Source organism: Drosophila bipectinata, chromosome 2R, assembly GCF_030179905.1.
Source record: "Drosophila bipectinata strain 14024-0381.07 chromosome 2R, DbipHiC1v2, whole genome shotgun sequence".
Classification (NCBI taxonomy): domain Eukaryota; kingdom Metazoa; phylum Arthropoda; class Insecta; order Diptera; family Drosophilidae; genus Drosophila; species Drosophila bipectinata.
The window spans coordinates 22,196,958-22,222,861 of NC_091737.1; the positions used below are offsets into that span (position 1 = coordinate 22,196,958).

Sequence of the window (25,904 nt, forward strand, 5' to 3'; positions counted from 1 at the left end):
CACTCAATAATTTTACAAAATTGACTTTTAAAAGTCTTGTTTAATGTTTATTGATTTTGAATCATTTGTATTGCTGATTATATAGCATTTTAATCTCATTACAATAAAATAAACGAATAAAAGAGCATTTCGAACAAGCTGAATTTATAATTAATTCGGCTTTAATTCTTCACAATTCGTAATTACGATTCCTGGAAAGTAATTCCAGGACAAAAATTAACCCAGCCAGGATACTCATCACCAACAGCAAAATAAAGGCAATAGCCAGATGCAGCAAACCAGCGGATGTGTACTCCTGTCGCTCCTGGAATCGCTCCACCAATCCGGCATGGAGGGCGGAACCGAAGCTGCTCCTGGCATAGAAATTCAACAGCCCCGAGGAATGAATGCGGAATGTAAAGTATTCAATGTCCCTCCAGAGGGAGGAGTCCATTTGGAGGGGAAAGGCCAAGTGATAGGATCCGAAGCAAATGCTGCTCATCTTAAAAAGTCGCTGCTTTAAATGCTTTTGTTGCTCGTCGAGAAACTGCCAGTGGTCCTCGGTAATAAAGTAGGCAAAGGAGCTATTAAACTTGGTCTGATGTTCCGCAAAAATACCCGCATCCACCGGTCTCAGCAGCTTGAGAAATTCCTCGGGCAATTCCTTATTCAGATTCAGCAGAAACTCCATTTCATAGTCAATTATCATGACAGGCAATTGGGCACTGATTACATCGTCCATGGTGTTTATCTGGGCATGAAAGAGATTCACGGTCAGAATGCTTCCCAGATTCGAAGTGTAATTCGCCGATAAGAAGAATCCGTGAAAGAAAACCGTGGCCAGGAGAAGGAATCGTAGAAGGCACGGCCTCTGGAGTTGCCCCTCCGTTGGTACGTTGATAATAAAACAGAAGGAATCAAAAATGGAACTGTGGTATCCTGACCAACCTCCGAAAATCCTCAGCCACATGAGTTCCACGAGAATCAGAGAAAACAAAGCTCCCAGAGCAAAGAACCACACAGTCCAGGCAAAGGGCTGCAGGGGGTAGAAGAATGTAGACACACTATTGTAGAGTGGCACCATCAAACACCACTGGACAACCAGCAGGGGATATGTCTTCTCCAGCTCATCATCGGGCATAAACAGGGCATAGGCATGGGCACAAAACTCCATCTTACGTTCCCTCACCAACTGCAAAGTGGCATTCATGTTGATCACCTGACCTCCAAGGCCATCCGGTGGCATTTGCATCGCCTTAAATGTCCCATTTATGAATTCCACAAAGGTGTCAATGATTCTGAAGGTGCTGCCATCATAACGTCCACGGGACTTGAAGAGATGAGGCAGATCCTGTCGCAAGGGCGTTTCGAATCCATATCCCTCCGCATCCGATCGGGCGTTCAAAACCTTTTTCATAGCCGTGAGAAAGAACTTGTTGAAATCGGTTCGATTCATAAACTCCATCGTGGGGAACTTGACAGCTCCATATAGCTGATTAATGCCCGTCTCAGACTCGAAATAAATTAAAGAATTTATAAATTGTTGATCGTAGGCGAAGAAGAGCAGATCGTTAATAGGCTGCATATCACTAACTTTGTACACATACATTATCACCGAGAAGTAAAAGTGTCTTCCTAGTAGTACTTTTTTGAAAACATTCATGATTGGGTCATCAGCTCCAGTTGTGAAGACGAAACTCAAGTGATTCCTTCGAGCTGGCGAACGATTCATTCTCATCTCCGTGTTATTGTTGACCACCGTTTGGGTGGCGGTCGCTCCGAAGACCTCGTCCATTCGCCGAATGAATTCATCCAGTTCCTCAAGGTCTACTTTTGGACTTACAAACCAAACGAGCTCTTGGAAGGCATTAAAACGTGCGAACGGAGATAAAAGTTTCATCAAATAGGGCATGTTCCAGCCACCAATAGAAGATACTTTGATAAGCAGGAGCAGAAAGTGAATTTTTATAAAAAACCGCATGACTTTGCACAAGGAGTTTCCAAGGTTTAATAACCATTGGCTCCGATAAGATACTCCTTGGGTTGGTTTTGCTTTAATTAATCCCACAGGACCACTTAACCCTGGACTCCCAGACCTCAAACAAACAATGTTATGCTACTCATTCGATAAGTATTTGGAGCACAAAGGGTAGTACTCGGCTAATCAGAGACTCAAGCATGTCTGGTTTTTGTTAATTAATCCCTTGATAGCTATTTGTGAACATTATTAACTTTACTTGATTGAATTTCACAGAAGCATTAAAACCTTAACGTTACAAACTTGAAAGAATAAAACTAACCATCGCAGCACTCGAAGCGATCGTATTGCAGTCTCCTTGCCTTCCATCGATGGACGTAAATCTCCAAACACCAGACCAGAGTACTGAGAGGTATTCCCAGGGCCAAGACGATCCAGCCCGTTAAAAAGAAGTGAAGATTCAATGGCTCCACGGGGTAGGTGTCCAGGAATATTTTTGCATAGCCAGCAAGACGAGCGTGGTAGAAAGCCACCTCCTCCCAGTGCGACCAGAGACCCGCCTGCCAGGCATTGAGTATGAAGTGGTCCAGGGAAATGGCAAAGCTGGCATTGATGCTCATGGGCAGGGCACTGAAGAGGCCACCGAAACACACCTGAGACCGATGGAAATACGGCTGAATGAGCACACGCTGCTGCCGGTTAAAGAATCGCCAAGCATCTTGGGTGACCACGTAGGCATGCAGGCGCGAAGGACTCGAGAGCAGGGCCTGGTAATCCTGTCAGCTATGCGAGTCGAATTGAGGCTCCAGCGGGGCAGTATCAACCGCCGCGAGAAGGCGCAGTTCGTCCAGCAATATTTCCGGAATAACAATTCGCAATCGGGAACGAATCAAATCCGACCAGGTATCAATGGGGCGAACGAATACCGGCCTCATGTCGTAGACCGTCATGTGACTGATGTGGTAGTTGGTAATGATGAAGCCAAAGACGAACAGCAAGGTGTAGAAGAGGATCACCCGCAGGGAAGCGTGTTTCAGCTTCAGGGCCATGTTCATATTGGGGCTAAACATCAGAATGGCCATGGCCTGGAGCACGTTTCTGGTGTAGTCACGGGATATACTCTTATGCTCCCTCCAGTGCACGTACCTCAGCATCAGGGCCACGTAGAAGGTACCCAGGAAGAGGCACGTCCATATGTACCTGCCCAGTGGCCACACCATGTACATCCATTTGGGCAGTTCCGGAGCCAGAGGAACCATCACACAATTGGTCATCACCTCCAGTGGGTAGCTGTACCGAATCAACTCAAAGTGATCGCCCAGGCTGTCGGGTCGCATTGTCACTCCATGGAGTGAGAGATTGTAGACGCCTTCCACAATATCCTCCTCCAGCACCGACTTCTTGGGCAAGCTCTCGATCGGGTCGAGAAACAGCTTGTAGTGCTGGGTCTTGGCAAACTGCTGGACAAGCTCCATGTAGGGACCACAGTATCTGAAAATCCGTCGCTCAGAATTGTTGTAGATGAAAGCGTGGGGAATCTCGAAGCTATATGGCGTATGGAGTTCGCCATTTTCCACGTCCGTGTCAACCGACATCCTATGGCCGACTATTAAGAATGACATCGTTCAAAACCCGTTTATATAGAGTCTAAATGACATAGCTTCGCACGCAAAAAACTGACCCTGAACCTGGCAAAATGGAAACCTGGCAGACTGGCTGGCACCAATGTTATCCGGTTCACTTGACTGCTAAAGTTCAAAGATCCGTCTGTATCCGGGTATTTAATGGCACGTTTTTGTGTCCTGCCGATTATCGGACACAGATTGTAAATCTATATAAATTCCACACACTCATAGATGAATGGCAGTTCGCTGTAAATTTATATGGCACTTATCAAAAATATAGTATATCTCTGTATGGGCATTCTACAAAACCCGAATGGACTTTGTTATGTAACCCAAATTCCCATCCTTTGTATAGTTATTGGAGCGCGAGTACTTTCACGTTATATAAAAAGCGTCCAGTTTTTTATGGCCAAAATAAAATATTGAAAAAACAAAAGTATAGTCCACAAAAGTCACACAAAAAATTCCCACGTGTTTTTATGTCTTTGTACATTGGTGTGTTTTGTGTGTGTGTGAATTGGCAGCTTTCATGTAAATACTTTTCAATTTTTTAGGGCTTCGGTCAAACAAAATGGGCGACGATTTCCACAATCCCCAGCCTACCTCCCCACACCGAGCCAGAAAGGACCCGTGTTTGCAAATGGGCCACAATAAAAAGAAAAACAAAAGTCCCATTGAAATAATATAGCACTTATGGGTAATTACAAAATCGTTGAAGGTAAAATTAAATGAAACTGGATTTTACAAGTTAAGGTTGCTGTTCATGGGCATCCAAGAGGGCAAAGTTAACGAAATGGGCAGGGATATGTGGGTATTTTTTTTAAATTTATGGTGAAACTGTAAAAAACTGACTTTTATACAAATTAATTGAACCAAAAACAATAAAGGAGAGGTAACTTTGGCCAGAGTAGAAGCTTTTACACGCTTTCAGTTATGTGTTGGTATATTGCTTGGGAATCGTGCCATATTGGTTATTTTAAACAAAAAAATTAAGTACCCCCTGTAAGAGTATAAAAAACAATCAATAAATCTTTTGCGAATATATAAATCAATTTGGCAAAAGTTGTATAAATGGAAAGTGAAAACCAAAGGGAAAAGCAATGACTCATGATTTTCCTAGCTACCAGAGCTCTTAAATATATATACACATCATAATATATAAATCATTTACTCCACAATGAATATGAAAATTTTAAACAGTTTTGAAATTCTGAATTACTGACCTTTTGTTTATAGGACTTTAAATTCAGTTTACATAAATTTCTATTTATTATTTCTACACTTCGTATTTGTTCTACATTTTGGAATTTCTCTATAATCTAGGAAAAATAAACACACACCTCATTAGCTTACAGTTAATTAGTTTTTGGCCATTATTTAATTTGTGCAGTCACCGCAAATTTCAAAATGAATAGGATTGGGTTTAATGCAAGTATATATTTTACCAATGTGGTCAGCAGAGAGGATTTAAGTAATATCTTTAGCCATTTAAATGAACTGTTTGTTAAGGCACCTGTTTGGATTTGTAAACCCCATATAAAATATGGAAAAAATACAATCTTTTTTAAATTTATTCATCGTTTTTCTTTTGAGGGCGGTAACAAAAGCAGGGTTTTGACAAGACCCTGCTGATAGCAAAACAATTTTGGGGCAGCCACTGGAACATGGTTGCGAAAATGTAGTTATTTATAAACCAAAATCTTGTTATCGTTAGACAGTTTCCTAAGCTTTTGGCCTTAACTTTTCTTTGACGGCATTGAGTTTGTTGCTGCCACATAAACGTGTTGCTACCAGGTTGTGTCTAAGAACTACAAAAGTTTTTATAACCAAAATAACCGCGTTTTTATTGGTGCTACAATTAAAATATATTCTGGTCAAGGTTTTTAATCAATATTTGTATAATTCATCTACAAATTACACATCAATTAAACAATCAGCAATATGTGTGTTATTAGAATCAATATTATCTCAATTTAATTTAATTAAATTCGATTGAGCAAAAAAAATGTCCAAAGCAAGCCTCATTATTGACCTAACCTTTGACATCTTTTTTCTCCATTGGAAAAAATACCCCTAAGGCATCCCAGAGATTAAACATAATTGATTTATTTAATCTATACTAGGAAAACCGCACACGTTTTGCTGCAGGAGAGAAAAGCACCTGTGCTTTCAATTGTCCTGCCTTGCGGCAAAGGTTTTGCGAATCCAACAGCGGCTGGCTTTGACTTGAATTTTAATTTAATTGTAAGCAATTGACAGAAATACACAAAACCCACTCAAACTCAGCAGCAGTTCCACAGAACGATATTAAGACGCTGCCAGCTGGTGTTGACATAAAAATGCAATAAAAAATACGGCCAACCAAACCGAAACGGACGTAAACGTAAGGATCAATATAAAAATGAATCTAGTAATACCCTACTGAAGGAATATGCTTCGTAAACTAGAAATTATATAGAGAATAAGTAGTGATAGAAGACATGATTTTCAGTTCTTAAACATTAACCTTATGAGCTTAGAAAAGTTAAGTACTTAGTTCGAATAAAAAACCTTCTATATAAATGGTCAAATATTTATATATTTTAAAATCTTTAAGAACTTTTCCTCCTCAAAGTCCTCAAAGTCTCCCCTATTTCTCGTTCAAACTAGAGGGTATTGGCCAAAAAATCACTCAAAATCAATTGAATGTGGCCAGCACTGGTTTTTGGCTGTAGCATTGAGGGAAATCAACGTGAAAATAGCTACGACAATGCGTTTTGTTGTCGTTTGGGTAGCAAGAAGTGCTTATTGGATTTCCGCCGTGAGGAGCCACTGACAGCGTTCGGTAGTCATGACATTACGTATACGTAGTGGAGGAGAGCCGCGGCTGCCAGAGACAGCTGATACGGCGGTGCCCTGATTAAACAGCCGGAACCGTGGCGGCTATAATTGCTCCAATTCGGAGGGAATCTTTTCTAGCGGCAGCCCACACACTCACATCCCACTGGAATTTAACTTTTCCGCAATAAAATGGCCAGGACTCATGTGAGACAATCGTATTATTTACCATACACAATACAATACATGTACAATGGCCATTTCCATGCCGATTCATTGAAAATAAAGTAAAAATACAAATATTAACCACAAAAGCCCAGCTCCCATCTGCCTAGGGTTTGGTGGGGTGGAAATGGGAGTGTAAAGTGGAACTGGGACTCCCAGGAATTGGGCGTGGGTCGGTGTACGGATGGGTGGGTGTGTGGATGGTGGTGGGTGCAGTCTTCTGTATTTATGCATTTACATTGTCTGTATGTATGTATGTATGTATGTGCGTGTGGGTGGGCATATTGAATGGATAAAAGGGATTTGCGTTTATTTCGTTCTGTGTCTGGCCGGTTGAGTCCTACATATGTATATGACCTGTCTATATGGCCGATGTCTGCCGTTTTTCCCGTTTCGAAACGCAACACTCCGGAAATATTTTGTTGTGCCATTTCCATTGTTATACAATTTTGCTTAACAGCGGCCATGGCCGGTCCCGAAGCCATTTTATATTTCATAAACAAGAAAATATGGGCATTCACGTCAAGTTGTTTCAAGCAATTGTCATTTCATTTTATTCATATTTTAACAATAAATAATCTTATTGTATGAGTTTCTTTATATTTATTTTATGCTCGTGGCAAATACAAGTGCCACAATACTTTTAAATTTAAATTTAACTTGCACTAGCTAAGACAGAAACCTTTGAGACTATGAAAGCCAAGGCATAAACCTTAAACTATCGGCTACACTGAACGAATAAAAACTTACTGCCTACTGAGGTTTAGGTGAAAAGCCTTTCTATAAAATAAAGGCATTTCAAAATAGCAATCAGAATAAAGGAATATAATATCTAGTTAAGAAAACTTGCTTAATTTCATAAGAACTGTTCGAAATTCTTCCATGTCAGAGTTCTTCCAGTTTGCGTCTTAAACAAGCAACGGAAATGATCGTTTGAGCTCTGCTAATTGAGTATAAAATGCACAAAAACTTGTAAGGGGGGAGACACAAACAAACTCTCTTAAATCATCTCAAAATGTTACATATATTTTTGGTACCTGACAATTAGCTACAAAATTAAATATGTAAATGCAAAACTACATAAATAAATTACACAATGGCAACGCAGCAAGTGCACGTTTTAGTTAAAACTTGTTTGCAATTATAAGTGCTATTGTACGTGTCTCTGGCAGTGGCAGCGACCTCAAAATCAAATTATAATTTAAAATAAACTAAAAACTAAACAAATAACAAATTTTAGCACGTGTACGCAAAAATGAGATAGACAAGGTGGAGTGAGGTCCTTTCTACTGGCTCTTCTTTGACTCCTTGGCGGCAACGGGCAGTCGCTCCACAGCCTCCTTGTAGAGTTGGTTCAGTCCGAAGGCGGCGCGCACGTTGTCGCTGGAGAAGAAGAACTTTTGCAGCTTGCCCTTGCTGTCAATGCAGGGCCGGCGATCCGATTCTTTGCCCTGCTGAAACAGCACCACTGTGGGTAGCTGACGAGAGAAGCTGCTGTCCGAGATTCTGTACTTCTGGGCCACGTCCGGAAAGCGTCCAATGTCGATCTTGCCGAACTTAAGGTGGTCCGTGTTGTACTCAGCTGAAAGTTCAGCAAAGACGGGAGCAAAGTTGACGCAGCTCGGGTTCCACACGGTGTAGAAGCAAATAAGCCAGCTGGTGCGCTTGTCCCGGGCCAGCTCCTCCTCGAATACCTGTGCGTTGCGGAAGTAGGTGATGTGCTCGGGGCCGCGGTACGAGGGCTCAGGTAGCACCATGCCCACTAGCACACATACCAGAAGGAAGCCCAGACCATAGCGGAAGTCCGCGTAGGCCCACAGAATGCCATTTGCTACCTTGGTGTACAGAAACGATGAGGAGAGGTAGTTTATCATGGTGACACTGCCTGTTTTGCGCGATCGTATCATCACAACGATTAAAAGGAAGAACAGTATCTCCACCTCGCGACTGTCCAGATCGCAATCACCATCCTCCTCGGTCAAGTTGAACAGGCGGGTGCAGATAAACCTTGTCTTCTTGGAGATTAGGTACGATATGGCCAGCAGGATGTTGACCCAATAGTAGGGCTTCGCCAGTATGGCCAGCTGCTTCTTCCACGTCATTGCGTCGTCCCGGGTCTGTGTATGCCGATCTGGGTCAAGTTTTTAATTAACAATTTTCCAAGTTTTTCTTTTCTCGCCTGATTGTTAATTTTAGCAACGCCGTTGAGTGATAATTCCTAGCTTGGAAAACTATAGTGGAGTTGCCACCTAGACAAAATCAGCTGGCGAAGTCCAGTGTTGTAAATCAGTCCAAACAAGATGGCGCCAAACTCATATTCAAATAAAATTTGAAAATATTCCCGGCAGCTGATAAATGTTTGACATTGTTACGTCAGCTTTTTGCCAGAGTCATTGGCGGATTGTTGAACTCCGTTAAGGAGGCCACTGCAAAATGAAAAAAAAAGACAAAATCAACGAGGATCTTGGTTATCGCACACATGCCGAACTTTAATCGCCAGTATAAAGACTGGCTTTACGTGAACTTTCTCGCTCGTGTCTGCCATCAGTACTCATTATCATTAAGATTTATTTTGGGCCTCCACCTTCTTTTATTTACTTTTTGTTTAGTTTGTGTTTGAAACTGTGTGAATACTGTGTGAAAATGTACTTAATCCATAATTGTAGTGTTATCTGTAGCGTGACTGGCTCTCAGAATTGTGCAAAGATTATTTTCTTTATTTTTGTAGTAAACACATTGCGCGTCACTGAATTAAATGATTTACTTTTAAATGTATTATTGGGACCGTTTAACGAGGGTCATTTCCATGATCCCCAACGAATCGCCTACCTATATACTGGTTTTCAGTAGTGGGCATTTCTTTGTTTCATCTTGGTTTCATATATTGCTCTTTATAAGCTTATGAACTGAAGGGGCTCTTAGCTATATAGCTGATTTTAATATAGTAACGAAAAGCAAGGCTTTAGCTCTTAAATTGCAAACATGGATGTCATTAATACTATAAAAAGAAAGGATTTCGTTTGAATAGATCTACTTATAATTCATTTTTGGATTTCTAATAGCTTTAAGTTTCTGGGAAATCCCTAAATCGTGACTAATTTGCTTGGATTCACTATCTAAGGTGTACCAGTACCTTGATTGTTTTTATGTCTTTATTCAAAACAACATTATAAATAAATACTACAATAATTTAAAGATGAAGTAAACAACCTGCACATAGGTCAGTTCTTAATATAATTACTCCGGACTACGTGCCAGTGGTGTGGGAACCAGTTTAATCTGGATTAAAATAAAATCTCGAGAGATAACCGGGTACACTGTCAACTAAAAGCTGGGAATGTGATCCCTTAATCTTGCCTATTCAAGCTCAAATCATATCGATCGATTCGGACCTTAAGCTACCACCAAATTTTCTGTATCAGGAACATCTACTTCCCGACCCGACATCATCACTCTCGCAGATCGGGAGAGCTTGGAAACAAATAGACCTCGGAGTAAAGTATAAACCAAAACAAGGGGAACTGGACCTGATAATGGGAACAAAATGGCGATCAATTGCCGGCTCTATTATCGCGCTATCAAGGCAACCTGATCTCCTGTCTGTCGCTCTTATCAGCCACAAAAGCCCAGAAGCCTCGATCCGAACACGCGCTCTATAAATTCCCATCCTAACCGGGCGGCGGCTTCAGTTCATTTCTGAACCCAAGTATCGACGAGAGTCAGTCAAAGCTTCTTCCCAGATCATCGAGCGAAACCCGATCAATAACGATTGGCATTAAATGCCTACCGGACTACAGTGACAAAAAGAAAAACATTTAATTGGTTTTATAGTAAAATCAAGGGAAATATTTCCAAATTAACGAAATATTCCCAGTTATAATTTAAAACGAAACTCGGTCTTTGCCATTTGAATGCTGCTGCAGCTGAGCCAAACAATCAACAACCTCGATCAGCATTTGGAAGAGTGCTGGAATCAGAAGAACATTCTGAGCAACTTTGATATATTTTCAGTTTTGAGTACCATTTCCTTAAGCAGTAAGTGGTGATTTTATTAAATTCTATATAGTATTGGATTCTAATGAAGGGTTTTTTCCCAATAGCTATTAAAATGGCCGCCATTCCCCAAGGTGCCTTCGCAGCCTGCAAGCTCCGTGAGCAATACAACGAACGCGAAATGATCGTGGCCCGTTTGAGGTCCGCTGCATCATCTGACAAGGGTTCCCTTGACAACTCACTAGCTCGTAAGTATTAACCCTCCTCAGTGGGTTAATCGATCACTGATACACATTCCTGCACCTTCCAGAGCGCGACTATTCGCCCAACAAGTACAATGACAAGCTGATGAACTCCATCTGGGGCCTCTACAATCGCTATTCTCCCCACAACGTGAAGAAGAACGAGTATGCTCCCACCAAGTGATGACCTAATCGGGGGCCCTGCAGTTTCCTAAAAGGTCTAACTGCAGTCCCCCAAAATCCGCCAGAATTTCTGGCAAAGAAAAACAATATATATCCTCAACTATATAATCTCATATCTATAAACATTTGGTAACAAATATCAATTTTATTATTTTATGTTTGTTTGTTTTGTAAAATTCAATAAATACTTATGATATTGTATGTAAAGGGACAAAACCATGAAGCGTAAATTAATTTAAATAGCAGGACTCGTAGGTCGGAACCATATACTTGATATTGATAAAAGCATCTTCGCCGCCATGGAGCTCCAGGACCTGGAGCGTCTCATCGATAAGATCGCCAAGATTTAGGTTGTTCTTCTGGGCATAATCGATTTCATCACCACAATTCACTAAAAATTTATTTATTTATTTAATTAAGTTCTGGAAAAGTTTGTAAACTAATTTAACTTACAGTTTTTCACCTTAAAGGCATTAAACATGGGCAGCAATTGTCGGTAGAAGGGAACTAGGGCAGGGCCCACCAAATCCGAGGACATGACCAGCTGTTGGATTATCTTCAATGTCGTGCACATTACCTCCAGGTTACGGGTGCTCAGTGCGTCTGAAATGAGGTGGGCGGATTTTCGATTCGCAAGGTGCAAATTAGACCAAAAAGTTCGAGGCATTTGCGTGCCAGCCACAGCCCTGGTACTCACTCTTCAAAGGTAAAATTAATTGCGGTATCACTGGGTGTATTTTTTCGCCTCCGGCCAGCAGCAGGTCCGTGACTCCCTGGCGGGCATAGGTCTTGTATGGATGCTTCGTTTCCGCCAATCCGTCGAAGAACAGTGGCAAGTAGAGGCTGTAGTCCAGCTTGTCGATGTCCACCTGTGTAGAAACCCGGAAAGGAGTTGAAAATAATTCTGGGAATTTCAATTTGTTTCGTGTTTTTTTGGGAGGTGGTGGTGCAAGTTTCGCAAGTGTACATTTGCACGCTAGGCTGCTTAGGTTTCGTTGATTTCCATTAAGATGCTCTTTGTTTGTTTACGTTGTCAATGAAATTTTTTTTGGTTTGAACAAAGGGCAATACGGGAACCTGTATACCTGTACTCACTTAGTATACGTCTAGACTAATCTTTTCTTTGGGAAAATGCATTTACCCGAGGTTTGATCCGGTAATCGAAACACCTGATTATTTGCATCACCTTTGTAAAAATAGAACGCCCAGTAAACTGGATTAGTTCTGAGGTGTCAATAGATTAACTTGGCGCTATCTCTAACATCGTAACTGCGTGAAGACCTATGACCTTCGTCCCTGTGACGCAAATAAATAGGAGTCACCCACATATCACTCGTATGCACACGAACTGTCACGTTGCCATTCCAGCCTAGATAAACAAACGCACTCCATACACATACCATATGTGGCTCCCCAAACCCCAAGGACTATGACATTGAACCGCCCTAAAGGGTCACACACCTGGCAAAAGGTGGAACCACCAACTGGGTGATGGGCAGCAGTTTCAAAACTGCAACAGAACTGACAGACGGACGGTGCGACGTTTTGAATGTCAGCAGTTGCATTCCGGCCGGAATTGCTCTACTGACTCCGGAAATAGACAATGTCATATTATTTACTCGTTGCTATTTTATAGCTCTGTAACACTTGAAATAATTGAACACGCAGGTGTATGAAATTCAAGCAAAACTCAAATATGGGCAATAGGTAGGTCACTGGATGTGATTGGTAAGGTTACCCGTATTTTATTAGTGACAGTTACGAAATTCTAGTTGATTTCCACTGCCTCACATTGGTGCTGGAATGACTGAAACCTCTTTTGACACTAAGAAGGTTCTGGTAGGGTAAACTTTGATCCAGAACTACCCCTAGAAGACTAAGGTTTTTCAAAAATCATAGACTAAGTAGATCCCTTACCGTCCATCCGATTTTATCGCCTCCACACAAGTACTCCATCTTGATGGGCAAGTCACCACGATCAAAGTACATCCGAAAGAGGGTGCCTCGACCTGGATCATTGCCTCCACCCTGGGTACACCCATTTATTCCCAAACCCAAATTAAAGGTGGACATGGACTTCTGTTGCCGTCGCAGACCTGGAAATCATAACGAAAGCACGGGAAGTCATTAGGAAAACAAATAACCAACTCCACCACGACACGACGCACTTTTTGGGTTGGGGTTACGCCCCCTGGCACTCGCGGTTTTTGGGGCACACTCGTGGATGGGGCCATCGATGACAACGGTGTTCTTTTGCTGCGACTGAATGGAAAAGGGCGGCACGTAGCGAGGTCGGGAGGAAACTGCCGCCCCATGGATGCCACTCAGCGGACGGAGCTGGGTGGGATTCGCGGATTTGGAACGTTGCTTCTGCGAGATGTGAAAGTCATTCACCGGACCCGGACGTCTTCCCGTGGCGGTGCGTGCCGTTTGGGCCATCTTAGCCGTCGGTAGTGCAAACGCGAAATGGATGTGCCGCCACGTAGTGTAAACAGCCAACTGACGAGCGAAGGAATTTTCTAGCCTGGCACACCCCCCACATCGAAGTTGCTGCTCCTGGTGTGTTGGCGTTGCTGTTGGGTGTCCGTGTCGTGTCGTTTCTATGGAGCACGTTGCTAGGGTGCTTTTGGCGGCTTAGTGACCGATAAGCCAATTGCTAATACAGCCGAGCGGCATGGGCTTACATGCTAGTATCGCGGTGCTCTCTTCCAGCCACAGCTCCGTCGCCACCGTTGCGGTGATTTATAATAATAACGAATTCCGAAAGCGAATGCAAAGCCGGTTAGCTTGGTTAGCCCCAAAGGCGCCAGTTATGTTTGCATATTGCTTGCATGCATCAGATTCATAATCTCGGCCAGCTCACTGATTTACAATTTCGTTTTTTGTTTTATTAAGCTTTTAGGGTCAGTGACCCCGAGTCCGAGCTGATTGGATCAGATAATTAAGACAAATTTGTAAGAACTTTTGTCGATAGAGAAGTGCACCTGTCAATCTTTATTATAAAACAAGGCAGAAATGCAATCATGTAAAATCATACGACATACGACTAGATTAGTTATAAGTATGTTTAAATGTTGAAAATGTTACAATATTCTTTTAATAAATTAATATACGTGCAATAAACATAGCTATGATTTATTGGAATTTCTTCGTTAAAAAGGTCGATTAATTGTTCCCAGCTAATACCTTAAAGATGTATATAAGGCTAAACCTAATATCTAAATGGCAGGCAAAGATTAAAATTTTAAAAAACCGTTTCAATTTGTCCGCCATCCAACCCTTAATTAAGGACGCTTTCCACACTGGCACTTTGTTTACATTTTCCAGCCAGATTGTGCAGCCATCCTACAACACCACGCCGGTCAGGTGTGTTGGAAAGCGTGGGAGAAGAACTCTTGCAATGTTGCCCAACACTGGGAGGGAATAAAGAACAAATGTGTGTGAGAAAATGTCGCTGTAAATTGATGTAATTGTTTTTTCGTGATATATCCAAACCTTGAGGACAAATAAACAACGTCAGTGTGCAACCGGTCGTTTTGGGGGAGCAAAACAATGGCGGGCAACATGTCCTCCAGCACCAACGGGGAGCTGAAGAAGCTTTCGGAGGAGTCCCTGGCGCAGCCGCCGGAGAAGGTGTTCGACATCATGTACAAGCTGGGCGAGGGCAGCTACGGGTCCGTCTACAAGGCCCAGCACAAAGAGAGCAGCTCCATTGTAGCCATCAAGCTGGTGCCGGTCGAGTCAGATCTGCACGAGATCATCAAGGAGATCTCAATTATGCAACAATGTGATTCGCCGTATGTGGTACGTTACTATGGGTCGTACTTCAAGCAATATGACCTCTGGATCTGCATGGAGTACTGTGGAGCCGGCAGCGTTTCGGACATCATGAGACTGCGTAAGAAAACCCTAACGGAGGACGAAATAGCCACCATTCTGTCGGACACGCTGAAGGGTCTGGTCTACCTGCACCTTCGTCGCAAAATCCATAGGGACATTAAGGCTGCCAACATATTGCTCAACACAGAGGGTTATGCCAAACTAGCCGATTTCGGGGTAGCTGGCCAACTCACAGACACAATGGCCAAAAGAAACACTGTGATCGGTACACCCTTCTGGATGGCGCCGGAGGTCATCGAGGAGATTGGCTACGATTGCGTTGCGGACATATGGTCACTCGGAATCACTGCCCTGGAAATGGCTGAGGGAAAACCACCATATGGTGACATCCATCCCATGCGTGCCATTTTCATGATCCCTCAAAAGCCGCCGCCGTCATTCCGAGAGCCAGATCGCTGGAGCACTGAGTTCATAGACTTTGTTAGCAAGTGCCTCGTCAAGGAGCCGGACGACCGAGCGACGGCCACTGAGCTGCTGGAGCACGAATTCATTCGCAATGCCAAACACCGTTCGATTCTGAAACCCATGCTGGAGGAGACCTGTGCCATCCGCGAACAGCAGCGGGCGAACCGAAGTATTGGTGGAGTTGGAATGCTCCAAAACATGTTGGAAACCTCCTTTATGGAGGACCCAGGGACATTAGTGCCGGAGAAAGTCGGAGAGTACCAGCAGAGCTCAGCTTCGGATGCTACCATGATAGCGCATGCAGAGCCAGACTTGGACGAGGGTACTTTGGGGCCGGGTGGCTTAAAGAATCTGAACAAAGGCGGCCCAGCGGCTGGAGCTGCTGCAGCTGCCACTACAGCTTCGCCCCTCGATGGTCCACCCGTCGATACCGGCACCATGGTTGAACTGGAATCCAATTTGGGTAAGAACATTTTTAAAATACCGAATCAACTGGGATTATAATGAATCTTTTCAATTGTAGGCACCATGGTTATCAACTCAGACTCCGATGACTCCACAACGGCCAAGCCCACTGATGATCAGAAGCCACGTAATCGCTACAGACCACAATTTCTGGAGCATTTTGAGCGCAAGAATGCAGGCGATGCCAGGGGCGATGACAAGGCAATGGCCACGGAGTACTCCCCGGCTGCAGCCGAGCAACAGCAGCAGCAGCAACAACAGCAACAGCAGCTACAACAGGAGAAACCGCACTTGGCCAGCGGGGCCAACGATATTACTAACTGGGAGCACAATATGGAAATGCAGTTTCAACAGATCTCCGCTATCAATCAGTATGGGCTGCAGCAACATCAGCAGCTGCAGCACGCTCTCATGGCTTATCCGCTAATGGACGAGCAGCTCATTGCTCTCAACAATCAGCAAAATCTGCTTCGCAACAATGCAGCAGCGCAGGCTATCGGCCAGCAGGGAATTCCGCCAGCGGCTGCGCCTGCAGCTCCGGCCCAGCCGCCGCCCGCATATCAAAATCAGCACATGCATACGCAGTCGCATGCATATGTGGAGGGCGAATTTGAGTTCCTCAAGTTCCTCACCTTTGACGATCTGACACAGCGGCTCAGCAACATCGATCACGAGATGGAGCTGGAAATTGAGCAGCTCAACAAAAAATACAATGCCAAGCGGCAGCCCATTGTGGACGCCATGAATGCGAAGCGCAAACGCCAGCAGAATATCAATAATAATCTGATTAAGATATAGGAATAGCAACTCACAACTTTGCAAGGCAACCGAAATTTGAATTTCAAGTCACGGAAGTGCGTTTGCATTAGATTGAAGCCCAGCTTAAATCACGGAATACCTACAGAGCAATCTGTATCCACTATTAATGTTTCGTAGTTTGGCGAACGTTCAATCTAATGGAAAGGCCTTAACTCAATCACAAGAAATGATAACACAAAAGCTTTATTGTAAAATGCAGTGAAACAGGAATGGAGAATGTGGTCAAAGCCGTGGAGTAGTCGGCAGAATCTTCCAGAATGCACGAATGTTTTTGTTGTTGTTGGTTTTTCCCTTGGTTTTAATCACACTTCTGTTTCGTTTCATTTCTCTCAATGATCTATCTCCTATGATTATTTTTCGTTTCGAATAAAACTTATATTTGGTTTATTGTAGCTGCTGCCTGCATCGTCTACTGCCTGAGCCTTATTCTAATTTGTAAGACTTTACAATTATATTCGTTCTTCCCTGTTAACTATTAACCTTATCACTATGTTTACCATAATTTCGACTTCGTGCAAAAAAGAAAATCGAAATCAGTAACCCGTCAAGCAATAATTATAAAAGAGGAAACATTTTTATACGCATTGGAATGCATATTTTTCGAAAGTATATTTCTCAAAGCAAAATGCACAGAAGCACTCACATATAAACATTTATATATACCTAGTACTTTTAGCAATTATAAATAATTTACATAATAAATATATAGGAATATATGAAGCAAAAACTGTATACAAAATCGATTAAATTCCGTTTAACCTAACAGCAGTGAAGTTTGATGTTTAATAATTGTTAATTGGTCCATTCCAAAACTTATTCTTGAATATCCATTTCCTGAGTCGCCTGCTGCATGTCGTGCAGCTGAGCCCGCAGATCCTCCGGCAGACTGTTTTCGTTCAAGGCACTGGGGTCCTCACCATCAATGACAATTTCCTCCGGATCCGGTGCCCTCGGCAGAAACTCTGCATCTGCATAGAGTTTGTTAAATACTTGCCGGGCATTTGATATGGCTGCATCGTAGTCCAGTTCGAAGGTTGGTGGCTCTGTGTAATGAATGTGTTCGCCTGCAGCACTTTTACTCGATTGGGAAGCAATGGTAAAGTAAGAGCTGAATATAAGTTGCACATCCGAGCGATCGAAAAGTTGGCTGGTAAAGGCGGATAAGTCCGAAGCAGGATCCTCGCTCACAGCAGGTGTAGTAAGGTGAAAAACATCTAAAGAAATATTTTACAAATTTAAAAATTGTTTAATTTTAAATGATTATACTGATCCTTACACAATCCTTCGGGGCATGCCCCAGAATAGTGAGCCAATTGTATTAAGATGGCTTCTCTTTGTCCATCTGCATCCAACAAACGCAACAAATTCACGCCACCGCCACCTTTGTTCAACTCCTCGTTGCCCAATGGGCTGGAGGCCACAAACAATCCACGTGAGATGTGGGGACGCATCTCTACACCCTTCGAAACCGGCGTATAACCAGGTGCGGAGACCACATTTTTGGCACGTAATGTTTTTCCAGCACTGCTCAGAACCAATTCGTTGGTTTCGCCATCCAAGCCAATGTCGTCCACGGCTCTCTTCAGGCAATAGATGCCTCCGTAAACGGCACATAAGCGGCAAAAGCACTGCGGCAGCTCCCCGCACCCGTACATGGGGAACAGGAAAGGCGTATTGCCGTAGCGTCCGAGGCTGCCCAAAAATCGTTGCGTACGCTGCATGCCTTCCTCGAAACTGGTGTTTGGTCCACACATGGCAATGGCCTGCATAACGCAGGAAGAGATCTTTTCGGTGACCCGCTGCGCCTGCAAATACTCGAGGAAAGTGCGCCCACGGAACTCCAATGAGTCCTCATTGCATTTGTCCTCGCCGTAATCATTGCACGCGGTAAGGAATTTCATAAGAAGCCGCTTCTCAACAATTGTCAGGGATTTCGTGTTGAATACATCGCTGCGGGAGCAAGGCACGGATACAATCTCTTCGTTGTGGCGCATGCACACGTGATCCACGGCCCTGAACTCCGCATAGCGGCAGATGTTGGATTTAATGAGCAACTGCACGAGCTCCCCTGCGGCGTAAAGAATGCGTGGGCATAAATCTAAGCTGAAGCGACGAGATTTGGCCATTATGCTGTCACGTGTCCACCGTTGATCCCCCTGAGTCTCCATGGATTCTGTTTCGGTCGCCGTTTCCGCAATATGCCAGGAGTAGCTCGCATTTCGCAACGTGGAATGAGGCTCAACTTCCCTGTCCAGGCGTGCACAATATGTATCCAAACTGAAGGAGCTCCACACATCGCCGTAGTACTCATTGCTATCGATGTGCAGGACGGATTTTCCTATTCTGCTGGCCGCGGCAGCAATGCAGGATTCAGTGAAGCCTGAAAAGGGCGTCCCGAATGAGTCATAAAACACAACAAATGTTTTCCAAGAGTTTACAATACCTGTGCCTATGACCACCAGGTCAAACTGCTCCGGCAAGTCATCCGCCATATTATCTAAACTTTTACTACTATAATTTAACCAGAAATCTCTGTAATTTAGGTATAAATAGTTTGTGAATTAACTGCGAATTTACAAAGAATCAGCTGCTTAGTGATGTGCTATTATCAGTGACGTCACCATTACAAATCAGCTGTTGGCTGATAACTGTGTTGGTAAACACCACAAACTCTGATTAGAATTATTTAAAATTTTATTTTCCTTTTTTTATGCACTCTTTAAATATGGCAAATATGCATCTAATAAAATTTTCACAATTATTTTCTGACCCACAATATTCAAAAATTCAATTATAAAATAAAAAAAATAATAACAGCCACCTGTTGTTCCAAAAACCTGATGCTCCCACAAAAATTCACAGGTGCAATAAAAATACATACACAGCACAGGTGCGCTCGTAGTTGTGGTCACCGCTGCCATGGAAACGAGAAAGCCGTAAACAAAAGCCGGAAAAAATTCTTTACCAGAATGCTGGCTAGAGAAAATTAAAAAAATAGTTTTAAATATAGTCATGTCCTTCGAGAAGATCCTGTACAAATACGACGAACCCCATGGCATCGGAGATGTTTATTTTATTTGGCAGAAGGCTTTGCTGGCCACCACAGGAACCGATGGCTCCGTGGCTTTGTACAACCGCCAGGGGCAGCTGGTGCAGCGCATTATCCTGGCAGGGTGAGATGGGAATAAGGAAAATTAATTCTTAAAAATGACAGTTTAATCCTTTCCAGTCTCTGTTCTGGCTTTGCCTGGGACCATGAAGGCGATGTCTTGGGAATAATTACCAGTGGATCTCCAAATATTACATTATGGGACTACGAAACCCAGGAAAAGATGAGTGTGGAGACGGGACTACGGGATCCGTTGACCTGCATCCTCTGGTCCAAGCAGCAGCAACTCCTGGCTGTCGGCACTGGCCGAGGAAACCTGTCTATCTACAACCACAGTAGCGGGAAACGTCCCACTCCAGTGCTGGGCAAGCACAGCAAACGGATCACCTGCGGTGCCTGGTCGGCTCAGAATCTTCTAGCTCTCGGATCGGAGGACAAAAGCTTCTCGCTGAGCAATGAGGACGGGGACACGGTACGAGTGGTCCAACTTAGGGATGCTCCGACCGACATGTACTTTGCTGAAATGGCAAACGATGACCGAATCGCCGGTGACAATGCCATCAGCATGATCATTGGCAAGCGCACCCTTTTCCTCTATTACCTTCCCGAGCCGGAAAATCCTACGGAGCTGGGCTTCCAGAGTCGGTATGGATCTTTAATGCAGCACAAGTGGTTCGGTGACGGTTATATACTGTTGGGCTTCTCCAACGGCCACGTTGTTGCTATTTCCACCCACCCCAAGGACGTGGGGCAGGAGCTGTGGCAGGTTAAAAATCACAAGGACACGCTGAGTGGTCTCGCCTACTGTCCCACGTTGGATATTGTAGCCTCCTGCGGAGATGATAAGTATGTAGTCCTTTTATTCCTTTCCTTAAGTATTGTAACCTTTCTTCCTTTTTTTTAGCATAAAAATTCACTCGATAACGAACCTCCAGGAAACGGAGCGCATTATAACCGTTCCGGATCATGCCGGCGTTCAGATGATCGATTGGTCTCCCGATGGGCAATTATTGGCGGTTACCACCAACAGTGGCACTGTCTATATCTACGTGACCAAGCTGCCTCACCTCTTCGCCGTATCAGCGCCTCGGATCGTCCTGCTGAGTAGTCTGGCTGAGGTGTCTATCTATGTGTATGCTCCGGATAAGTCCAAGTCGTTGCCTTTCCGGCTGCCGCTGGAGGGAGAGCCCACCTTCATGGCTGTGGGACCGTACAACTTTGCGGCTGGGATTGAAAAGCACGTATGGTTCTACGATCTGGGCAAGAGTTTGGGCGAGGAACCTCGACCACTAAGCGAACGTGATTTCCCCCGAAGCATTGCCAGTATGCGACTGAATGCGGATTACTGTGCTGCGCTGTGTCCACCCCAGTTGATCCTCCAGGCCATAACCGCTGACAATCCAAACTGCAAGGACAAGCTTCAGGCTGTGTTTCCAACTGCCTTGCCCAATATGCCCAGCGATGCGGTGATCACCTGCTTTGCTCTCACCCAGGAACTCCTAATATTTGCCACCGATGTGAGTTCTATTCAGTGTCCTTAAACTCGTCTTATTTTAATGATTTGGTTTTCAACATCCAGATTGGTCACCTGGTGTTCTATTCTCTGGAAAAGTGGGAAAGCTGCACTATATATCGCCACAGTATGGGTATAAGTCAACTCAACGTGGACATTGAGGGAACCAAGACTATCTTCATCGATGACCATGCCCAGGGATATGTTTTTTTGCCCGCCGTGGAGGAGGCCTTACTGATTCCAGAGATGCCCAAAGAGTGCCTTGGCTGTCTTTGGGATCTGACCCAGCCCAATATCTTCATCAGCTACGATACGAGGATGGTAAATACCCACGTCTTTGTACGCCACTCTGTCCAGGGGACCTATGCCTTGAAAGTGGGAGAATCCAAACTGAATCCTGGTCAGTTTCCGATTCTACTGTGCGGGGGTGAGATGGCACTCCATGTCGATGGGGGCCAGTATGCGACGCAGTCGCTCAGCACACATGTGGTGAATCCTAGCAACAGCCAGACAGCGAATCTTCAGATGCTTCTTCGGCTTAGGAACTACGAAGAAGCCTTCAAGTTGTGCAAGCAGATGAATCAGACAAGTGCCTGGCGGGAGTTTGGGGAGCAGGCTATTTCCGATCTGGAGCCGGATATTGGTGAGTAGATTGCGCTACGGATTATTATGCTTACTAACTAAATAATTACCAGCCATTCGAGCTTATCGTCAGTTGGGGGATGCTGCCCTGGTGAATGCTTTGACCGATCTCCGCTATGTGGAAGATCTGGACATGCTCATCGGATGCTGTTGCATGCTCTTGTCCCAATACGAACAGGCTAAGGAGCACATGCTCAAGGGTGTTTACAACCGTGCTGCCCTGGAACTCTGCCGTGATCTTCTACAATGGGATCAGGCCTTACTGCTGGCCCACAAGCACGATCCCCAGGAGGTTCCTTTCATTGCCAGGGAATACGCCCAGCAATTGGAATTCACGTAAGGAACAGGATATATTCTAATCAATCTATGTATTAAATAGTATTTCCATTTTAGGGGAAACTACGCCGATGCCTTGTATCATTACGAAAAAGGTTACAAGGAAGATTTAATCAACAACAAGGAAAGCGAACAGCCAGCTTCAATGGATGCTTCTCCGGAATTCGAAGAGCATGTGCGTCTGTGCAAAATGGGCATCGCCAGGACTTCTATAAGAGCAGGAGATTTCAGGCGTGGGGTAAGAAGCTACCAATTTTCTTGCGGATATAAATTCATCACTCATATTTTCTTTATAAGATCCAATATGCCGTGGAACTGGAGGATAAGCAGCTCCTCTTCGACTGTGCGGAGCTCTTAGCCACCGTTGGACATCTGACCGAAGCAGCTGGCTTGTATGAACGTGGAGGTTTCTACGACGAGGCCTGTGGCCACTATATTGCTCTTAAGATGTGGCACAAGGCCAACAACATCCTACCCAAGGTAAAGAGCACAAAACTGCACGCAGCCTATGCCAAGGCCAAAGAAAATGACGGTCACTTTGAGGAGGCCATAAAGAGCTACCGGGTAGCCGGTGACTTGGATGCCTGCGTTCGGATATATCTGGATCATCTGTGCGATCCCCATGCTGCCTCAGAAATAGTTTTGGAATCCCGCTCAATGGACTCAGCCAAGCTTCTGGCCAAGTTTTATCAGAAAATCGGTGACGTGGAACAAGCTCTTCAGTTTCTGGTTATCTGTGGCTGTGTGGAGGAGGCCTTCGCCCTGGCCCAGCGGCACAACAAGCTCCGTCGACATGGCGAGCTTCTGGAACGTTATGAGAATGCCAAATCCTCAGACTATCTAGCACTCGCTCACTATTTTGAAAGTGAAAAGTATACGCTCTTAGCTGGAAAATATTACTTTCTGGCTAGAGAGTTCACTAAAGCATTGAGATTCCTTCTGAAGGCCTCCGCTTTTAACAACGAAGAGCAAGGAGCTCTGTCCCTGGCCATTGATTGTGTGGCCACTTCGAATAATGAACAATTGGCGACCCAGCTCATTGAGTTTCTACTGGGCGAAGTGGATGGCGTCCCGAAAGATCCTCGCTATCTGTTCCGTTTATACATGGCTAGAAAACACTACAAGGATGCGGCCAAGACAGCTGTTATTATTGCCAACCAAGAGCAGCTTGCCGGAAACTATAAATCAGCCAGAGATCTGCTTTATTCCATGTACCAGGAACTACGTAGGAATAATTTATCCGTTACTGCCGAGATGCGGCATCAGTTTATTCTCTTACATCGGTACACGTTGGTGAGGATTCACGTTAAACTGGGAAACCATCTTTTGGCCGCCAAGCTGCTGGTCCAGGTGGCCGCCTGTATTTCACAGTTTCCTGAACGTAAGGATCATACAACTCCATAATATCCTGTTTAATTTTTTAATACCATCTTCCAGATATTATTCCCATCCTCACCTCCACGGTGATTGAGTGTCATCGAGCAGGACTCAAGAAATCTGCCTTTACATATGCCTCCACCTTGATGAGGCCGGATTACAGGAATCAGTTGGACCCACGATATGCCAAAAAGATAGAATCCATCGTGAGAAAAGCACCCAAGGGCATTAAACAGCTCCGTGATGAAATCGATGACGAGACCATGGAGTGTCCCATTTGTGACTCAAATCTGGCCAATATGGAGGTGACCTGCTACAGCTGCAAGACCACCCTTCCCATCTGCATAGCCACTGGCCAGCACATCATTAAGCAGCTTATGACATCCTGTCCGCAATGCGACTTTCTCTGCTTCCGCGCCGAAATGGAAAAGTGAGTCATAGAACCAAATAAAACATGAATTATAATTAAACTTTGTTTATTCTTCCAGCATTTTATCTGAGAATGGCGAGTGTCCCATGTGTGGCGAACGTGTGGCACCGGAGCAGTTGCTGGATGTAGAGGACATACGACCATATATACTGGCCGCTTCTTAGGATAGACTCATCATAGAACTGAAGCAAACGAATAGACTGCACATGATCACCCAAAACCAAAAAATAGAAACATATACATACATATATGTATAAGATGCAAAGCACAAAAAACACTTCATATACCTAATCAGAACTGATTTTTTCTTAAAATTGGCCAAGATAAGGACTTGGTTTGGGGCCAAAATGGAAATCCCGGATTTTACAAGGGGTTCCATCAGAAAAATTTGAAAAATAGGGATCGAAAATTTTGTTTTGAGGTTTTGATGCAGATTGAAGCAGAATCCAACTACAAATCGTTTGAGGTACTCCTCTCAAGGATCGGATGAAAATTGGCCAAGATATGGACTTGGTTTGGGGCCAAAATGGAAATCCAGGATTTTACAAGGGGTTCCATCAGAAAAATTTGAAAAATCGGGATCGAAAATTTTGTTTTGAGGTTTTGATGAAGATTGAAGCAGAATCCAACTACAAATCGTATGAGGTACTCCTCTCAAGGATCGGATGAAAATTGGCCAAGATATGGACTTGGTTTGGGGCCAAAATGGAAATTCCGGATTTTTCAAGGGGTTCCATCAGAAAAATTTGAAAAATAGGGATCGAAAATTTTGTTTTGAGGTTTTGATGCAGATTGAAGCAGAATCCAACTACAAATCGTTTGAGATACTCCTCTCAAGGATCGGATGAAAATTGGCCAAGATATGGACTTGGTTTGGGGCCAAAATGGAAATCCAGGATTTTACAAGGGGTTCCATCAGAAAAATTTGAAAAATCGGGATCGAAAATTTTGTTTTGAGGTTTTGATGCAGATTGAAGCAGAATCCAACTACAAATCGTTTGAGATACTCCTCTCAAGGATCGGATGAAAATTGGCCAAGATATGGACTTGGTTTGGGGCCAAAATGGAAATCCAGGATTTTACAAGGGGTTCCATCAGAAAAAATTTGAAAAATCGGGATCGAAAATTTTGTTTTGAGGTTTTGATGCACATTGAAGCAGAATCCAACTACAAATCGTTTGAGATACTCCTCTCAAGGATTGGATGAAAATTGGCCAAGATATGGACTTGGTTTGGGGCCAAAATGGAAATCCAGGATTTTACAAGGGGTTCCATCAGAAAAAATTTGAAAAATCGGGATCGAAAATTTTGTTTTGAGGTTTTGATGCAGATTGAAGCAGAATCCAACTACAAATCGTTTGAGATACTCCTCTCAAGGATCGGATGAAAATTGGCCAAGATATGGACTTGGTTTGGGGCCAAAATGGAAATCCCTGATTTTACAAGGGGTTCCATCAGAAAAATTTGAAAAATCGGGATCGAAAATTTTGTTTTGAGGTTTTGATGCAGATTGAAGCAGAATCCAACTACAAATCGTTTGAGATACTCCTCTCAAGGATTGGATGAAAATTGGCCAAGATATGGACTTGGTTTGGGGCCAAAATGGAAATCCAGGATTTTACAAGGGGTTCCATCAGAAAAAATTTGAAAAATCGGGATCGAAAATTTTGTTTTGAGGTTTTGATGCACATTGAAGCAGAATCCAACTACAAATCGTTTGAGATACTCCTCTCAAGGATCGGATGAAAATTGGCCAAGATATGGACTTGGTTTGGGGCCAAAACGGAAATCCAGGATTTTACAAGGGGTTCCATCAGAAAAATTTGAAAAATCGGGATCGAAAATTTTGTTTTGAGGTTTTGATGC

At 43.8% G+C, this 25,904-nt stretch overlaps 8 protein-coding genes across 8 annotated transcripts; 3 read left to right on the forward strand and 5 right to left on the reverse strand.

Moving 5' to 3' along the window:
- Positions 1–169: 169 nt before the first annotated feature.
- Positions 170–1,891, reverse strand: Ir56c (Ionotropic receptor 56c). The gene has a single exon (XM_017237795.2). The coding sequence runs from the start codon at positions 1,889–1,891 to the stop codon at positions 170–172; it is 1,722 nt and encodes a 573-aa protein (XP_017093284.2).
- A 781-nt stretch (positions 1,892–2,672) lies between these two features.
- Positions 2,673–3,552, reverse strand: Ir56b (Ionotropic receptor 56b). The gene has a single exon (XM_070277886.1). The coding sequence runs from the start codon at positions 3,550–3,552 to the stop codon at positions 2,737–2,739; it is 816 nt and encodes a 271-aa protein (XP_070133987.1). The 3' UTR covers positions 2,673–2,736.
- A 4,072-nt stretch (positions 3,553–7,624) lies between these two features.
- On the reverse strand, positions 7,625–8,850 carry LOC108123303 (thioredoxin-related transmembrane protein 2 homolog). Its single transcript, XM_017238444.3, has one exon. The coding sequence runs from the start codon at positions 8,724–8,726 to the stop codon at positions 7,911–7,913; it is 816 nt and encodes a 271-aa protein (XP_017093933.2). The 5' UTR covers positions 8,727–8,850; the 3' UTR covers positions 7,625–7,910.
- A 1,457-nt stretch (positions 8,851–10,307) lies between these two features.
- Positions 10,308–11,258, forward strand: LOC108123304 (uncharacterized). Its single transcript, XM_017238445.3, has 3 exons — positions 10,308–10,659; positions 10,725–10,865; positions 10,928–11,258. The coding sequence occupies exons 1-3, from the start codon at positions 10,536–10,538 to the stop codon at positions 11,041–11,043; spliced, it is 381 nt and encodes a 126-aa protein (XP_017093934.1). The 5' UTR covers positions 10,308–10,535; the 3' UTR covers positions 11,044–11,258.
- A 14-nt stretch (positions 11,259–11,272) lies between these two features.
- Positions 11,273–13,591, reverse strand: LOC108123302 (parkin coregulated gene protein homolog). The gene is made up of 5 exons (XM_017238443.3): positions 13,211–13,591; positions 12,960–13,138; positions 11,740–11,911; positions 11,496–11,645; positions 11,273–11,433 (listed from the first exon to the last, which is right to left on the reverse strand). Exons 1-5 carry the CDS (start codon positions 13,479–13,481, stop codon positions 11,273–11,275), a joined length of 933 nt encoding a protein of 310 aa, XP_017093932.2. The 5' UTR covers positions 13,482–13,591.
- Positions 13,592–14,428: 837 nt separating this feature from the next.
- Positions 14,429–17,158, forward strand: hpo (serine/threonine-protein kinase hippo). Its single transcript, XM_017238239.3, has 2 exons — positions 14,429–15,810; positions 15,871–17,158. The coding sequence occupies exons 1-2, from the start codon at positions 14,595–14,597 to the stop codon at positions 16,608–16,610; spliced, it is 1,956 nt and encodes a 651-aa protein (XP_017093728.2). The 5' UTR covers positions 14,429–14,594; the 3' UTR covers positions 16,611–17,158.
- A 43-nt stretch (positions 17,159–17,201) lies between these two features.
- On the reverse strand, positions 17,202–19,253 carry Rep (Rab escort protein). Its single transcript, XM_017238240.3, has 3 exons — positions 19,075–19,253; positions 17,908–19,011; positions 17,202–17,845 (listed from the first exon to the last, which is right to left on the reverse strand). The coding sequence occupies exons 1-3, from the start codon at positions 19,121–19,123 to the stop codon at positions 17,445–17,447; spliced, it is 1,554 nt and encodes a 517-aa protein (XP_017093729.2). The 5' UTR covers positions 19,124–19,253; the 3' UTR covers positions 17,202–17,444.
- A 249-nt stretch (positions 19,254–19,502) lies between these two features.
- Positions 19,503–24,298, forward strand: Oseg6 (intraflagellar transport protein Oseg6). The gene is made up of 9 exons (XM_017238241.3): positions 19,503–19,804; positions 19,861–20,586; positions 20,645–21,257; positions 21,320–21,896; positions 21,949–22,231; positions 22,289–22,469; positions 22,529–23,612; positions 23,669–24,038; positions 24,097–24,298. The coding sequence occupies exons 1-9, from the start codon at positions 19,644–19,646 to the stop codon at positions 24,200–24,202; spliced, it is 4,101 nt and encodes a 1,366-aa protein (XP_017093730.2). The 5' UTR covers positions 19,503–19,643; the 3' UTR covers positions 24,203–24,298.
- The last annotated feature ends 1,606 nt before the right edge of the window (positions 24,299–25,904 follow it).

Excerpts from the sequence above, each read along its gene's own strand:
- Ir56c (XM_017237795.2), bottom strand. The coding sequence starts at position 1,891 with ATGCCCTATTTGATGAAACTTTTATCTCCGTTCGCACGTTTTAATGCC.
- Ir56b (XM_070277886.1), bottom strand. The coding sequence starts at position 3,552 with ATGTCGGTTGACACGGACGTGGAAAATGGCGAACTCCATACGCCATAT.
- LOC108123303 (XM_017238444.3), bottom strand. The coding sequence starts at position 8,726 with ATGACGTGGAAGAAGCAGCTGGCCATACTGGCGAAGCCCTACTATTGG.
- LOC108123304 (XM_017238445.3), top strand. The coding sequence starts at position 10,536 with ATGCTGCTGCAGCTGAGCCAAACAATCAACAACCTCGATCAGCATTTG. Across the intron at positions 10,660-10,724 it reads GAGTACCATTTCCTTAAGCA|CTATTAAAATGGCCGCCATT; the intron begins GTAAGTGGTGAT and ends TTTTCCCAATAG. Across the intron at positions 10,866-10,927 it reads CCTTGACAACTCACTAGCTC|AGCGCGACTATTCGCCCAAC; the intron begins GTAAGTATTAAC and ends TGCACCTTCCAG.
- LOC108123302 (XM_017238443.3), bottom strand. The coding sequence starts at position 13,481 with ATGGCCCAAACGGCACGCACCGCCACGGGAAGACGTCCGGGTCCGGTG. Across the intron at positions 11,912-12,959 it reads GCGATAAAATCGGATGGACG|GTGGACATCGACAAGCTGGA; the intron begins GTAAGGGATCTA and ends GTTTCTACACAG. Across the intron at positions 11,434-11,495 it reads TGCCTTTAAGGTGAAAAACT|TGAATTGTGGTGATGAAATC; the intron begins GTAAGTTAAATT and ends ATAAATTTTTAG.
- hpo (XM_017238239.3), top strand. The coding sequence starts at position 14,595 with ATGGCGGGCAACATGTCCTCCAGCACCAACGGGGAGCTGAAGAAGCTT. Across the intron at positions 15,811-15,870 it reads TGAACTGGAATCCAATTTGG|GCACCATGGTTATCAACTCA; the intron begins GTAAGAACATTT and ends TTTCAATTGTAG.
- Rep (XM_017238240.3), bottom strand. The coding sequence starts at position 19,123 with ATGGCGGATGACTTGCCGGAGCAGTTTGACCTGGTGGTCATAGGCACA. Across the intron at positions 19,012-19,074 it reads CCTGGTGGTCATAGGCACAG|GCTTCACTGAATCCTGCATT; the intron begins GTATTGTAAACT and ends CGCCCTTTTCAG. Across the intron at positions 17,846-17,907 it reads GGCATGCCCCGAAGGATTGT|ATGTTTTTCACCTTACTACA; the intron begins GTAAGGATCAGT and ends ATATTTCTTTAG.
- Oseg6 (XM_017238241.3), top strand. The coding sequence starts at position 19,644 with ATGTCCTTCGAGAAGATCCTGTACAAATACGACGAACCCCATGGCATC. Across the intron at positions 20,587-20,644 it reads GCCTCCTGCGGAGATGATAA|CATAAAAATTCACTCGATAA; the intron begins GTATGTAGTCCT and ends CCTTTTTTTTAG. Across the intron at positions 21,897-21,948 it reads CGATCTGGAGCCGGATATTG|CCATTCGAGCTTATCGTCAG; the intron begins GTGAGTAGATTG and ends AATAATTACCAG.